Source organism: Sebastes umbrosus, chromosome 14, assembly GCF_015220745.1.
Source record: "Sebastes umbrosus isolate fSebUmb1 chromosome 14, fSebUmb1.pri, whole genome shotgun sequence".
NCBI classification, from domain to species: domain Eukaryota; kingdom Metazoa; phylum Chordata; class Actinopteri; order Perciformes; family Sebastidae; genus Sebastes; species Sebastes umbrosus.
Window position 1 is genome coordinate 31795052 of NC_051282.1, and position 15249 is coordinate 31810300.

The window sequence follows — 15249 nt, forward strand, 5'->3', positions numbered from 1 at the left end:
AAAAAAGTCATTTTATGGTATTTCGAAAAATTCTTAAAAAGAAGTCACTTTATGGTATGTCGAAAAATTCTTTAAAAAAAGTCATTTTATGGTATTTCGAAAAATTCTTAAAAAAAGTCATTTTATGGTATGTCGAAAAATTCTTAAAAAAAAGTCATAGTATGGTATTACGAAAAATTCTTTAAAAAAGTCATTTTATGGTATTTCGAAAAATTCTTAAAAAGAAGTCATTTTATGGTATGTCGAAAAATTCTTTAAAAAAAGTCATTTTATGGTATTTCGAAAAATTCTTAAAAAAAAGTCATATTATGGTATTTCGAAAAATTCTTAAAAAAAAGTCATTTTATGGTATTTCGAAAAATTCTTAAAAAGAAGTCATTTTATGGTATGTCGAAAAATTCTTTAAAAAAAGTCATTTTATGGTATGTCGAAAAATTCTTAAAAAAAAGTCATAGTATGGTATTTCGAAAAATTCTTTAAAAAAGTCATTTTATGGTATTTCGAAAAATTCTTAAAAAAAGTAATTTTATGGTATGTCGAAAAATTCTTAAAAAAAGTCATTTTATGGTATGTCGAAAAATTCTTAAAAAAAAGTCATAGTATGGTATTACGAAAAATTCTTTAAAAAATTCATTTTATGGTATGTCGAAAAATTCTTAAAAAAAAGTCATAGTATGGTATTACGAAAAATTCTTTAAAAAATTCATTTTATGGTATTTCGAAAAATTCTTAAAAAGAAGTCATTTTATGGTATTTCGAAAAATTCTTTAAAAAAGTCATTTTATGGTATTTCGAAAAATTCTTAAAAAAGTCATTTTATGGTATGTCGAAAAATTCTTTAAAAAAAGTCATTTTATGGTATGTCGAAAAATTCTTTAAAAAAAGTCATTTTATGGTATGTCGAAAAATTCTTAAAAAAAAGTCATAGTATGGTATTTCGAAAAATTCTTAAAAAAAAGTCATTTTATGGTATGTCGAAAAATTCTTAAAAAAAAGTCATTTTATGGTATGTCGAAAAATTCTTAAAAAAAAGTCTACGGTATTACGAAAAATTCTTTAAAAAAGTCATTTTATGGTATTTCGAAAAATTCTTAAAAAGAAGTCATTTTATGGTATGTCGAAAAATTCTTTAAAAAAAGTCATTTTATGGTATGTCGAAAAATTCTTAAAAAGAAGTCATAGTATGGTATTTCAAAAAATTCTTAAAAAAAAGTCATTTTATGGTATGTCGAAAAATTCTTAAAAAGAAGTCATTTTATGGTATGTCGAAAAATTCTTAAAAAAAAGTAATTTCATGGTATGTCGAAAAATTCTTAAAAAAAAGTCATAGTATGGTATTTCGAAAAATTCTTTAAAAAAAGTCATTTTATGGTATGTCGAAAATTTCTTTAAAAAAAGTCATTTTATGGTATGTCGAAAAATTCTTAAAAAAAAGTCTACGGTATTACGAAAAATTCTTTAAAAAAGTCATTTTATGGTATTTCGAAAAATTCTTAAAAAGAAGTCATTTTATGGTATGTCGAAAAATTCTTTAAAAAAAGTCATTTTATGGTATGTCGAAAAATTCTTAAAAAAAGTCATTTTATGGTATGTCGAAAAATTCTTAAAAAAAAGTCATTTTATGGTATTTCGAAAAATTCTTAAAAAAAGTCATTTTATGGTATTTCGAAAAATTCTTAAAAAGAAGTCATTTTATGGTATGTCGAAAAATTCTTTAAAAAAAGTCATTTTATGGTATGTCGAAAAATTCTTAAAAAGAAGTCATAGTATGGTATTTCAAAAAATTCTTAAAAAAAAGTCATTTTATGGTATGTCGAAAAATTCTTTAAAAAAAGTCATTTTATGGTATGTCGAAAAATTCTTAAAAAAAGTAATTTCATGGTATGTCGAAAAATTCTTAAAAAAAAGTCATAGTATGGTATTTCGAAAAATTCTTTAAAAAAAGTCATTTTATGGTATGTCGAAAAATTCTTTAAAAAAAGTCATTTTATGGTATGTCGAAAAATTCTTAAAAAAAGTCATAGTATGGTATTTCGAAAAATTCTTAAAAAGAAGTCATTTTATGGTATGTCGAAAAATTCTTAAAAAAGAAGTCATTTTATGGTATGTCGAAAAATTCTTAAAAAAAAGTCATACTATAGTATGTCAAAAAAAATGATTGAAAAAAATTTATAGTAAAATATGTCAAAAAGAAGTTATGAAAAAAAAGTCATAGTATAGCATGTCATAAATATATGTAATAAAAAGATTGATTTTTTTGTCGAACTGGTAAACGTCATGTCATTAACATTATTCATATATATTATTATAACATGTCATTAATATAAGTTAGTAGAGAAGAGACGAGCAGACAGATGAGTGACAGATGTTCAGAGATACTGACTGCTGATTAAATAGATATATATAATATATATTATATAATAGATCACACCTTCTTTAGGAAGTTACCACAGCAGACTGATGTGATTTTATATTTCACCATACCGCCTGGTAAATAAATACTTGTACTTAGAATTACCACACAGCGGCTTCGTACATTTGTTTTAGTTTTTAGTTTATCAAATATGTCCAAATAAAGAAAGAAAAGTTAAAAGAAAGTAGCTGTTACTGATAAAGAATAAAATGTAGTAGAGTTTAAAGTATTGTGAAGGTTTAATTGAATTGTAGTTACTTTAAAAACAAACACACAGAAGTGGATTACAGATCCAGGAACAGTAAGGACACATAAATACACCGCATTTCTGTTAAATTGTGACTGAAGACATTCTCAGGAGTTGTCAGTAAAAATCAAAGTAAAGCTCAAACATGTTAGGCCTCGTCCACACCGGGACTGTCAGCAGCGCATGGCGGCTGCGTTACCTGTTGTTTTTTATTTCGGCGTCCACGTTGACAGGTTAGAGCAGCCACACTGCCCGCGTGAGACGCACGTCTCAGCTGCGTCTCTTCTAGAGATTCGAGGTCTCGCCTATTTTTGACGCGAGCCGCGCGGTTCACAGCAACAACAGACAGTGAAGGTGATCTATTGACTGTATATTGACATCATACCAGCAACATTACTGCAGTTCCAATGTTTGTATCTGTAGAAAATGTTACGGAGATGAAAAAAAGTAATGACTTATTTTGAAATCAAAACTTCCTGCTTTCATTTCAAAATAAAAGCCCTCAGCGTTTTTTTCTGTGCCCAGAATTCCTTCATTTGTTAACACGATGCTTTTATTCTGAAATATGTGCCTGACAGTGTTGTAGAACATGCAGTGACTTGCAGAGCTCCATTAATGAATATAGTACGGAGTTTTAATTGTGGATTATTACTATTATTTACAAATTACCACACGTTTCTTATCCTTTCTCTGTCTAAAATAAATATAAATAATATTTATAATGAAATGAAACGGACATTATAAAAGCAAACTCTATGTATAAGGAAAGAGCTGACAGCAGCAGAAACACAGCTGGTGTGAACAACCGGCGCGTGAATGACGCAGCCGTCACACGCGCTCCACGCGATGCAGCTGACACGCGCTCCTGACGTTCCCAATGTGGATGAGGCGTTAGACAGATACTGTGGAGGACACAAACGACAAAAAATACTTTAAAAACCCTACAGAAGAACCCAACGTGTCTTGGCAGATGGCCGCCCACCGAGAGCCCGGTTCTGCTCCGGGTTTCTACCCACTAAACGGGGAGTTTTTCCTGGCCACAGTGCGCTCCGGTGCAATGCTCTTGTTAGGTCTCTAACTTATAGAGTACGGTCTAAGACCTGCTCTATATATAAAGCGTCTTGAGATAACTTCTGTTATGATTTGACGCTATATAAAAATAAATTGAATTGAAGTTAAGTTCTTCTGACCGATTCAGACAAGTTCGATGAAGTGAACTGAAGAAGCCCGTCGTGTTTTTGGGGGATTTTCACGGCTGATCTTTCAGAGGTCAAATTTGAAAATCTAAATTTGTTTCCGGACTTCAACATCTCAATAACTTTCGGAAGGATCGTCGTGACATTTTGCTCCCCCGAGATTAGCTCTAATAACTCTTTGTACTTTTTAAATTCAGCGTCAGGTCAAAATTTGTACCTTTAATCCGCCTTAAATATTGATTTAAAACTCAGAAAAATGCACATGTACTCTTCTCATCTCTCTTTAAAAAGCCAGTCATGGTTCAGCTTTAAACAGTCCCAGAAAACATGTTTTTGAAACGTTTTTCATAAAAAGTCATTTTTCATCTTTCTTTCCTCCGCAGTTTGAAATATAAAACACCGTCGTGAGTTAAAGGGAGAAGAAGAAACGTGTAGATGGTGTTTTTAAAAAGCTCACTGCGGTCAGTTAGTCTGCGTCCCTTCGTTCACGTTGACATAGTTCCCCTCGTCGTCGTCATCGTCGTCGCTGTCGCTCTGAGCCGACAGATCCGGAGTCGATCCTGCTGGAAAACATGAAATGAAACATCAGAACGAGAACAAATCGATCGATTAACAGAGAAAATAATCAGCAGATTAATGTGTGAGACACCAACGAGGAAGAGAAATCCATCAACTCACTTTGAAAACACGGCGGCTCCACGTTCAGATAGTCTCTGTCCTCTGGTGACACTAAAAGAAGAAAAACACAGTTACTATGACGACTCATTTAGAGTCGTGTGGAAGTATCTGAAGTCTGATGAACAAATGAAGGAAGATCACTTTATTAAAAAATTAAATACAAATAAAGTTTTTAGCAGATTTTAAGTGATAAAAAAATGAACAAAATTTGAAATGAATAGAATAAAAAAGAAGATATTTTAAGAGGAAACTAGACGCCTATAATAAGAATAAACAAAGAACAACAAAAAGCAGAGAATGCTCCTTTAGAAGCTCCTCACCTTTCTTCTCGGGGACGTTTTCATAATCATGTAGAAAATCTGCGGATCAAACAGCTGATCAGTTAATTAGTTCATATTCATCATCCAAACAACTGACTCTCAATAATGCCTCATAATATAACAAGTCATACCACTTTTAGTTATTTCTCTCACATTTGATGTTTTAATCTATCTATCTATCTATCTATCTATAAATATATATATAACTCCAAACTGTACCTGAACTGGGCGTTGAGGCTCTGCTCTGATCGGTCGGTCGAGTTTCACCTTCGGGCAACACGATTCTGTAGAAACCAGAGAAGAAGACAATGTGATTTACTACTGCAGCCTTAAAGGGACAGTGTGTAGGATGTAGTGACATCATAGTGGTCTGGTTGCAGATTGCAACCAACTGAGTCCCCCTCCGATCACTCCTTCTTTTCCAAGACGGCGGTAACGTGAACCGCCGAATGTCAAACCGCGGAAACGCCGTTCACCTCACTCAGGGATAAAAAACCCTGAGATTTCCAAAATAAAGTCGTAATATTATGAGAATAAAGTTATAACTTAACGAGAAAAAAAGTCATAAGGTTACGAGAATAAAGTCATAACTTTACGAGAAAAAAAAATCGTAATGTTACGAGAATAAAGTCATAACTGTTCGGGAACAAAAGAAAATAACACGTAAAATTACCTACTTTATAATAGTATGACTTTATTCTCCATATTACGACTTTTATTCTCGTAAACGTATGACTTTATTCTCAGTTTCAGGTGATTATACACTAATGAAAACATAGTTATGAATATTATATTCCGTTTCTGGTAACAGATCCCCCTGAGATGTTACACACTGGTCCTGTAAATAAGTGGAAAAACACCAGCATTTCATGTGAAAGTGGAAACCTACATGTAGCCGGGGTCTTCTGGATCGCTCTCATTTATGTAGTCGGGACCTGCAGAAGACGACACGTCATCAACTCATCAACCATCATCATCATCATCATCATCATCATCAACATCAACATCAACATCATCATCATCATCATCAACATCAACAAGGAGGGAAACACTTTGGGTTTCACACATTGACAGGAAAAGCAGAGCTAGACAGAGCAGAGCTAAAGCTGCATGGGTTAGGGTTAGCCTAACCCTAACCCTAACCCGAACCCTTGTTCCCTTCATGGTCTAGAGGTAAACAAGTTAACAACAATCACAATAAATCAGAATATCTGTTACTAACAGACTGTTGAAGTGAAACATGATCTTACCGTCTACTGGATTCTCATAACTTGGATTACTTTCTGTAGGAGAGAAGAAGTCAGATTGTTAAGACTTTTAGATTAAAGTCCGACAGTTAATATCATCATAGTGTAAATACGTGACCAGAGAAACAGACTGGTATTCCTGACTAACATTACTTATAAATCATGACTTTATTAAATGGGAACGGCAGCGTGAAGAGGACGACGACATCGACGACTAAGAAGTGAAGAGAAAAGCAGAACGTCACCAGTTTCTGTGAAGGAATGTGAAGGTCCCCTCTGAGCTCCAGGATCAAGTGAGCTGAGTGTGAAAACAAAAAGACAAACTAATATTAAAACATTTATTTGACAGCTTTAGTACATTTTCAGATTTCATACAAAATTAACAAAATATGATGTATTATTATTTTACATTAAAGGCCTCCATGAAGTCGTCGTCACTTACAGGAAGAATAAAGTTACAACTTTAAAGACAAAACAAAACTAACTTTTTGCTACGGACATGATTGTCCAGAGTTTATTGTGATTATCGCAAATTAATCGCACATTTTTTATCTGTTCAAAATGTACCGGTTATCGGTTAAGAACATCTCTTCTCAGACTCATTGTTTAGTAGTAGTAGATCTCAGCAGCAGCTGTGAACCCGGTGAGTTCTGTTATAATAAAGTAACTCACAAAGGTGACAGATGGTTGGAGGGAAGGTGGATGGAGTTCGGATCAGTGGACGGCTGGGCTGCAGATCAACAGAGAAAAAGCCACCTTCATCATCATCATCATCATTAAAAACAAGACCAACTTAAATGACATCATCATCAGCGTAGCGTCGAAGTCACCATCATGAAATATAATGACATAAACTGATGAAATGAATGTAAACTCTTCACACGTCCTCATGTGATACAGAAATCGACTGTGTCTGCCATCATCAGGGACGTTAACGATGTTCTTATACGGCGGAAAGTTCACGGATTAGAAACTTAGTTAGCCTGTATTTTATTCATAGTGTCACCACTGCCTCATGTCCGTTTTATATCGACGAAGACGAGCACGTTTTTACTGAGATACGCAAAGTGGTCATTTACTGTGCATCAGGCAGAAACTATATTTGCTGATTCTGTTTCGATCAGAAGATCAGAAAACTGAATTTACAGGATAAAAACAGTAAAAAAAACAGTAAATTCCGCATGACTTCTGCTGCTACTGCTTCCTGTTTTGAATGTTCAAGTACAAACTCCAATAACTTACATGGATGGATGACTCTGAATTCATTGGATCTGATTGAAAGAAAGAAAAAAAAGTCACTATTCATATTAAAAGAAATCTGACCTTTCTCCTACGTAGAGCAGCAGGAGAAAAGACTTACTGCATGTAGTCCTCTGAAGCGACTTGCCTGATGACTGGTCGGAGGACATAAGAACAAAAATAAAACAATTTAATTTAATTCAAACAATCGTGTGACAACATGAATCTGGTTTAAAACCACAGGATGTAACATTCATGTCATTATGAACCCCGTGTTGGTGCGGTGTGAAGCTAGACGTTCATCTCACCCAGAGGGCCATTGTCCCGGCACTGCAGACAGACGACAGCCAGGAGGACCATGGAGACGAAGATGGCGACCGCCAAAACCCACATGAGCCAGGAGTCGGCCATGTTTCATCTGAGGAGGACAGAAGAGGAAAATAAAATGGGTCGGTCGGTCCTCCACTTTGGTCCAGACTGAAACATCTCAACAACTACTGGATGAGAATTTACTAAAGTTTTTCTCAGGATTTATTACCAAGACACGAGTCCACTTTGCAGCCGCCACCGCCGCTGACCAGACTTCATTCATATTTCTGTTGTTTTAAAGGTAATTTTGTATGTACAGTATGTCTGACATATAATCACACTGTGCAGATGGTTCTTTGCTTTTGGCCGTGGCCGTCTTGGTTTTCGGCTGTGGTCGTCTTGGTTCTTGGTTTTCAGCCGTGGCTGTCTTAGTTCTTGGTTTTTGGCCATCTTGGTTCTTGGTTTTTGGCAATCGCCGTCTATGTTCTTTTTTTTTTTGGCCGTCTTGGTTTTCGGCCGTGGCCATCTTGGTTCTTGATTTTCTGTCATCGTCGTCTTGGTTCTTGGTTTTCGGTCCTCTTGGTTCTCGGTTTTCGGCCATCGCCGTCTTGGTTCTTGGTTCTTGGTTCTTGGTTTTCGGCCGTCTTGGTTCTTGGTCGTCTGGGTTCTTGGTTTTTGGCCGTAGCCGTCTTGGTTCTTGGTTTTCGGCCGTGGCCGTCTTGGACACATTACCATGTTGACCTGACAACGGCGCTACAGGAAAAGTCAGAGGATCGCCAGAGTTATTACAGTTCATCCTGAATGATGAACCACATTTAATCACAATCCATCCAACAGTTGTTTAGATGTTTCACACAACATCAACTAGCACGGCTACAACATATTATACCTTCACCACTATTCTGTACTGAGAACACGAGCACTTCTTCTTCTGTCATGTTGAAGTCAACTGATGAAGAGGACGAAGCCACGATGTATGATGAAACCACCTACTCAGCTTTCTTAAATATCTTTTTTTACTTTCCTGAGGTGATGATAATCTACCTGGTGCGTCACACAGGAAGGAAAAACCATCCGACACGTGGCACCGCTGACTGGCACAGATCATTTGATTTCTTCTGAGAACCTGATCTCTCCACTAAAAACATCACAGACCAACTCCAGACTGGAAAACACCTGAACCCCCTCACATGGAAGCCTCCACATAAAACACACGGTGGTGGAGGAAGTATTCAGAGCCTTTACGGCACTAAAAGTACTAATACTACACTGTAAAAATACTCTGTTACAGTAAATGTCCTGCATTGTTAATGTTCCTTCAGTATAAGTATGTCAGTATAATCAGTAAAATGTAGTTAAAGTATTCAAACTGTGACTGTTGTACTATTACATCAGGTATAAAGTAGCATGAAAAGCTTAAGTACCGTACTTGAGTAAATGTACCACCACTGCAAACAGCCCCCATCTCCTAATGAAAGTAATGAGTATTTCTTCAAACTCTTCATCTTATCATCTTCAGATGATTCAGAGATTAAAATCAGCTGCTCTGACGGCCATCTTGTGAGTTGTGGCTCCGTCTTTAAGCTCATTTTGTGTTGTTGTTCCCCACAACAACAAAAACCCCCCGAGAGGTTTCATTAAAAGAGAGAAATGAGTTTAATAAAAGTTCAAAGGAAGGAAGTGTGACAGGAAAAGACTGATAACAAACAGTTTAATAGATTTAATCAAAAGTGTGCTTGAGTTTAAAAACCCATCAAGAAGTTGAAGAACAGCAGCAGCACATTCAGACCTGATTATCTCTGTGATATCACAGTTTCTGCTCGTTTACGTCAACGACAGGAAGTCACTGCTCCACCACCAAGAAACAGTCCTGTAATAACCTCCATAGAACCATCAACAGTTGGTTAATAACCTCCATAAAACCATCAACAGTTGGTTAATAACCTCCATAAAACCATCAACAGTTGGTTAATAACCTCCATAAAACCATCAACAGTTGGTTAATAACCTCCATAAAACCATCAACAGCAGGTTTTACACTTCAGTTTGTCAGTGAGCTTTACAGCTGCTGGTAAGACGATATTGTTTGACAGACTAGCAGTTTCCCCGCTTTCAGTCGTTATGCTAAGCTAACTGGATGTAGCTTCATATTTACAGTAGAGATCATAAACTGAATATAAAAAGTGGACGTAGTCACCGTGACGTCACCAATTGGTTTGTGGACTGACGTTTTGAAGCCTTGAGTTCGACATTTTGTCCGTCCCCATCTTGGATTTTGTTGGTTTTTGTCCGTCGCCATCTTGGTTTTTGTTGTTTTTTGTCCTTCGCCATCCTGTTCTTTTGCCGTCACATCTTAGTCTTCGCCATCTTGGTTTTTGTCCGTCGCCATCTTGGTTTTTGTTGTTTTTTTGTCCGTCGCCATCTTGGTTTTTGGTCTTCGCCATCTTGGTTTTTCCTAGTTTTTGTCCGTCACCATGTTGGTTTTTGTCTGTCGCCATCTTGGTTTTTGGTCTTCGCCATCTTGGTTTTTCCTAGTTTTGTCAATCGACGTCTTGGTTTTTGGCTTAATTCCTTCATTCATGTTTATTTCTGATTTATGACTAGAACAACTTGACCCACAGTGCTGAGCTGCATCTCAGATTAATCTCCAGGTTCCAGCTTTCAGATGATGTTCATCACTTCTATGTGACATCTACTGGTGACCTGCTATCTCCCCCTAAACACCCACTGGACCCCCTAAAGAAAGATTAAAACAGCTCTATCGCTGGTCTCTTAATAAAACCTTTCAAAAGGTTAAAGACGGGAGGCACAACTCACAAGATGGCTCCCAGTCACACGGCAGCGCTGCGTGAAGAGAAGATTTAGATCTCTGCGGATCTTTAAAGGAGTAGAAATATTAAAAGAGAACATCCTGTCTACAGCAACGTGGCCAGGTTGAAGTACAGAAACGCTCCGTACATGGTGAGGAGGACGTTTTAGAAACACCTAAAGTATGATTCATTTTCTCTCCTCGTCTTTTTCTGCAGCGCTCGAATCCTGATTGGATCAGAGTCGAGTTATTCAGCGATCAGGTGGAAGAAGTACTCTCTTATTTCAGTAAAAGTAGTGTAGAAATACTCTGTTACAAAGTAACTTCAGCAAAAGTACAAAAGTATGAACATTAAAATACACTTTGTGGTGTTTAAGCTCTGTGATTCCTCTTGTTTCGTTCTGTTGCCCGAGAGAGAGAGAATTAAAGGAGTGGAGAAGACGCCTCAACAACGGGCCAAGAAGTGAATACTTCAACGCTCAGCTTCAGCTCCTCCAGGTGCATGCTGGGAACAACCCGAGGTTCCTCCATCACGCAGAAGAAGTCACAGGTGAGGTTATAAAAATGATGGAGGACTCACCTACACCTGAGGTCAGACGGCGGTCGGAGAGGAGGTTGTATGTTGAGACGTGGAGGACGGAGGACGGAGGACGGAGGACGGGTGAAGTTGCTGCTGGTCCGATGGTATCTGGTCCACATGAGGCGACTACTGTAACCGAACATCTGCCATGTCTGAAGACGTCTTCGCTTCACGTTCTGATCTGATCTGATCTGATCTGCGACCTACTTCAGCTCCTCCCCTCCCTCTTTGTCAGCGACTCTCCTCCTCCTGTCGCCGCCGCCGAACCCAATCACCTCGCTTCACCTCCCGCCACGGATCCCGTGATGCTTCGGCGTCTCTCCTCAGTGTTTCCTATGAAAGAAAGGAGACCAGCATTGCGGGTCACGTTTGTCCAAAGAGACCTTTAAAAGTTCTGCAAACACAGAAGGGAGTCTTTAAAAAGAACTGATCGTTAACCAGGCCTGAGGTAAACGGTTAAAGAGTACGACTAACGTCTGCTGAGGTTGACTCACCGACCAGGTGACTCACCGACCAACCAACAGAGAAGTTCTCAGCTCTGAACGAGGTGTGTGGGTTGATCAAACTCTTTCAGACGCTCTCGACTGCAAACTGGAAAAGAGGCGCTGCATGCAGCTCAGAACAGCAACAATGAGAGAAAGAAAAAAAAAAGCGTTTCACACAAACACCTCGAACCAATCAGGAGATGTTACCGGTGACACGGCCGGGTGTTAGAGAGCTGCAGCGCTGTGAGAACGCTGCTGCAACCGTCTCAACATCCTCCCACCTACAAACAGGAAACCACAGTGCTCCTCTCTCCTGTACCGCGCTCGGCCTCGTTTCTCCTTCCGCCGTCGACAGAAGAGAGACACCGATGAGGGAGGGGGGGGGGAACGGAGCAGAGAAAACCCCCCCATGAATGATGGAGGAGACGGGGGGGGGACACCTGCTGAAACACCAGGACAGCAGCCACATCTGGGCTGCTTCTTTCTATCTGCTTGTGCAGGTAGAGATGGTTCTGGGGAGGTTCTGATCATTTCAGGCCACATTTATCCCCAACAAATAGTTTGTAGACGTCATTTCACTTCATCACAGAACTCATTCTCATCGTATAGCTCCGTGATAAACGCTTCGTAAAACATCACATCTGTTCCTGTAACTTTTTATATTTAATGTAATTCAGAAGACTTTATTGTGACATGGAGAGTTGTGGAAAGAGTATACAGATGTTTAAACTATCGCTGTTAACGAACATTAAGGCGATAAATAAAACTAATTTGTTTTAACGCCTTGAATTTCTTTAACGCAGCTTGTGATTTCTAGGTTGTAGTAGCTCAGTTTTAAAGTGAAGATACTGGTATCATATGAAACCAGAAAACCGGATGAATCCATCGGTATAAAAAGATATTTTTAAGTTATAACGAGATGTTATTAAAGTTCCTGTTTGTAACCTTCTTCCACGTATAAATCATTGCTGGTCGGTGTCTCCTGGTCGTGTCGCGTGTGCTCGCATGTGTCTCCGCTGTTCAGACTCAGACTCCAACACAAACTCCAGTGAAGCACCAAAACCTCTTGGTTGTATCTAGTGAAGCTGTTAAACAGTGTTGGCCGCGGTCGGAGGACGCGGGGGAGACCGTAGCTTTGGTCTCCAGGACCGGAGTCTCTGCTGTACTCTGCTCCTCTGCTCCTCTGTCTGCCTTCACTCACACACCACGCTCCTTCTCTCTCTCTCTCTCCACCTCTCACGTGCATGCTGCTCACTCCACACTGCAGGAGAGTTAGTTTAGCTCTGAGAATATCTAGTGAATGTTCAGTGGACGTTTGTGCAGAAATAACTGCTGCAGCTCCTCCAGACCAACAGAGGTTTCCCGTGTCTTGTGAAGTGACGGGGCTACGCAGAGAGAAACGTTATCGTCTCCGACCAAAACTCCGGCGTCTCCCCCGTTCCCTCCGGCCGCGGTCGGGAGGCTGAGGCGGGAAAAGCCAACACTAGGATCAGCATTGATTCATGGAGAGACCTTGGTCTGGTCAGTTAACATTACTGCCAAGCAGCTGAAATATAGAGTGATATTGTGCTTTTAGCTGACGTGTGTCTCCTCACTGTGTTGAGCGATGCTCCTTCATGTCTATGTAGAGCGAGCACAAACGCCAGCAACAGGACGCTGACTTTAGTTGACTTAACGGACACAGGTGAAGCTGTTAACAAGACATTTAGGATTCTTACAAACAGTCCCTTTAAGTTATAACAAGATGTTTTTGACATTATAAAAATGTATATTTAAGTTATAGTTAAGTTAAGTGCATGACCACAATAAAAACGGAGTGGTGATGGCCCATCGTGTTACATTTTCGGACACTCTGCTCTTGCTACTCCGGTCCAGCTCTCCTCCGGCTCCGGACAGACGAGTGAAGAATCGCCATGGCCAGTTAACCTCTTCATGTAATGAGTCAGAGAGAGATGAGACGCTGGACGTGGCTACAGAGCTGAGGAGGAGAGGGACGTTTTGATAACCAAAACTATGACCAAATATGTTCGTCAACGACCTTTTCTTCCATGACTAAAGTCTGGCCCACACTAACAGATGTTTCAGATATTGTCAGAGAGCCCACACATAACGACATGTGTTCAATTTAACCGTTTAGTTCCTATAGTGTGTGGAGAGAAACATTAACACCACACACTAATACAGGACTGTCTCAGAGAATTAGAATATTGTGATAAAGTTCTTTATTTTCTGTAATGCAATTAAAAAAACAAAAATGTCATGCATTCTGGATTCATTACAAATCAACTGAAATATTGCAAGCCTTTTATTCTTTTAATATTGCTGATTATGGCTTACAGCTTAAGAAAACACAAATATCCTATCTCTAAATATTAGAATATTTCCTCAGACCAAGTAAAAAAAAAGATTGATAACAGTAAAACAAAATCAAACATTTGAAAATGTCCATTAATGCACTCAGTACTTGGTTGGGAATCCTTTTGCACGGATTACAGCATCAATGCGGCGTGGCATGGAGGCAATCAGCCTGTGGCATTGCTGAGGTGTTATGGATGCCCATGATGCTTCAATAGCGGCCTTTAGCTCATTTGCATTGTTGGGTCTGGTGTCTTTCAGCTTCCTCTTCACAATACCCCACAAATTCTCTATGGGGTTCAGGTCAGGGGAATTGGCAGGCCAATCGAGGACAGTAATGCCATGGGCAGTACACCAGTTACTGGTGGTTCTGGCACTGTGGGCAGGTGCCAGATCATGCTGGAAAGCTCTATGGAGATGAGGATTTCATTTTCCAGCATGATCTGGCACCTGCCCACAGTGCCAGAACCACCAGTAACTGGTGTACTGCCCATGGCATTACTGTCCTCGATTGGCCTGCCAATTCCCCTGACCTGAACCCCATAGAGAATTTGTGGGGTATTGTGAAGAGGAAGCTGAAAGACACCAGACCCAACAATGCAAATGAGCTAAAGGCCGCTATTGAAGCATCATGGGCATCCATAACACCTCAGCAATGCCACAGGCTGATTGCCTCCATGCCACGCCGCATTGATGCTGTAATCCGTGCAAAAGGATTCCCAACCAAGTACTGAGTGCATTAATGGACATTTTCAAATGTTTGATTTTGTTTTACTGTTATCAATCTTTTTTTTACTTGGTCTGAGGAAATATTCTAATATTTAGAGATAGGATATTTGTGTTTTCTTAAGCTGTAAGCCATAATCAGCAATATTAAAAGAATAAAAGGCTTGCAATATTTCAGTTGATTTGTAATGAATCCAGAATGCATGACATTTTTGTTTTTTTAATTGCATTACAGAAAATAAAGAACTTTATCACAATATTCTAATTCTCTGAGACAGTCCTGTACATTCATTCATCAACCCGACGTTTACTTTGGTCTGCCGTGTTTCTTTGTAATATGACGTCATGTACCAAACGTTCCCAGACGTTCCGACTTGAGGCGGCGTCAACAGGAATTTTCCCAGTTGGGAAATCATTTTTACGATTATTCTGACACCATGTGAATGCAGCATCAATAATAATAATATTCTGATTTAAAATAAAATACTCAGAGGTCTGTGCTATGGAGGACGGAACCTGCCAGAACAAAAATAAACAAAGAAATGACTTGATAAATACATAAATATGTTGTTAAATGTAGCAAAAGTAATTTAAAATAAATTTATATTTCTGTATTAATTCCCTTATTTATTTAGTACTCTGTTC

General features: G+C 38.5%; 1 protein-coding gene across 3 annotated transcripts; it reads right to left on the reverse strand.

The window, feature by feature from the left end:
• Window positions 1–3277: 3277 nt before the first annotated feature.
• On the reverse strand, window positions 3278–11791 carry LOC119502106. 3 transcript variants are annotated; one of them, XM_037792985.1, is made up of 13 exons: window positions 11549–11791; window positions 11039–11371; window positions 7649–7758; window positions 7462–7495; window positions 7344–7372; window positions 6774–6831; window positions 6347–6399; window positions 6105–6137; window positions 5744–5789; window positions 5074–5138; window positions 4855–4893; window positions 4535–4585; window positions 3278–4419 (listed from the first exon to the last, which is right to left on the reverse strand). In XM_037792985.1, the coding sequence occupies exons 3-13, from the start codon at window positions 7749–7751 to the stop codon at window positions 4319–4321; spliced, it is 612 nt and encodes a 203-aa protein (XP_037648913.1). In that variant the 5' UTR covers window positions 7752–7758; window positions 11039–11371; window positions 11549–11791; the 3' UTR covers window positions 3278–4318. The 3 variants fall into 3 exon arrangements, with proteins under 3 accessions (XP_037648913.1, XP_037648914.1, XP_037648912.1); XM_037792986.1 differs by having other exon boundaries at window positions 3278–4416; window positions 11533–11791; XM_037792984.1 differs by having other exon boundaries at window positions 11533–11791.
• Between the last annotated feature and the right edge of the window lie 3458 nt (window positions 11792–15249).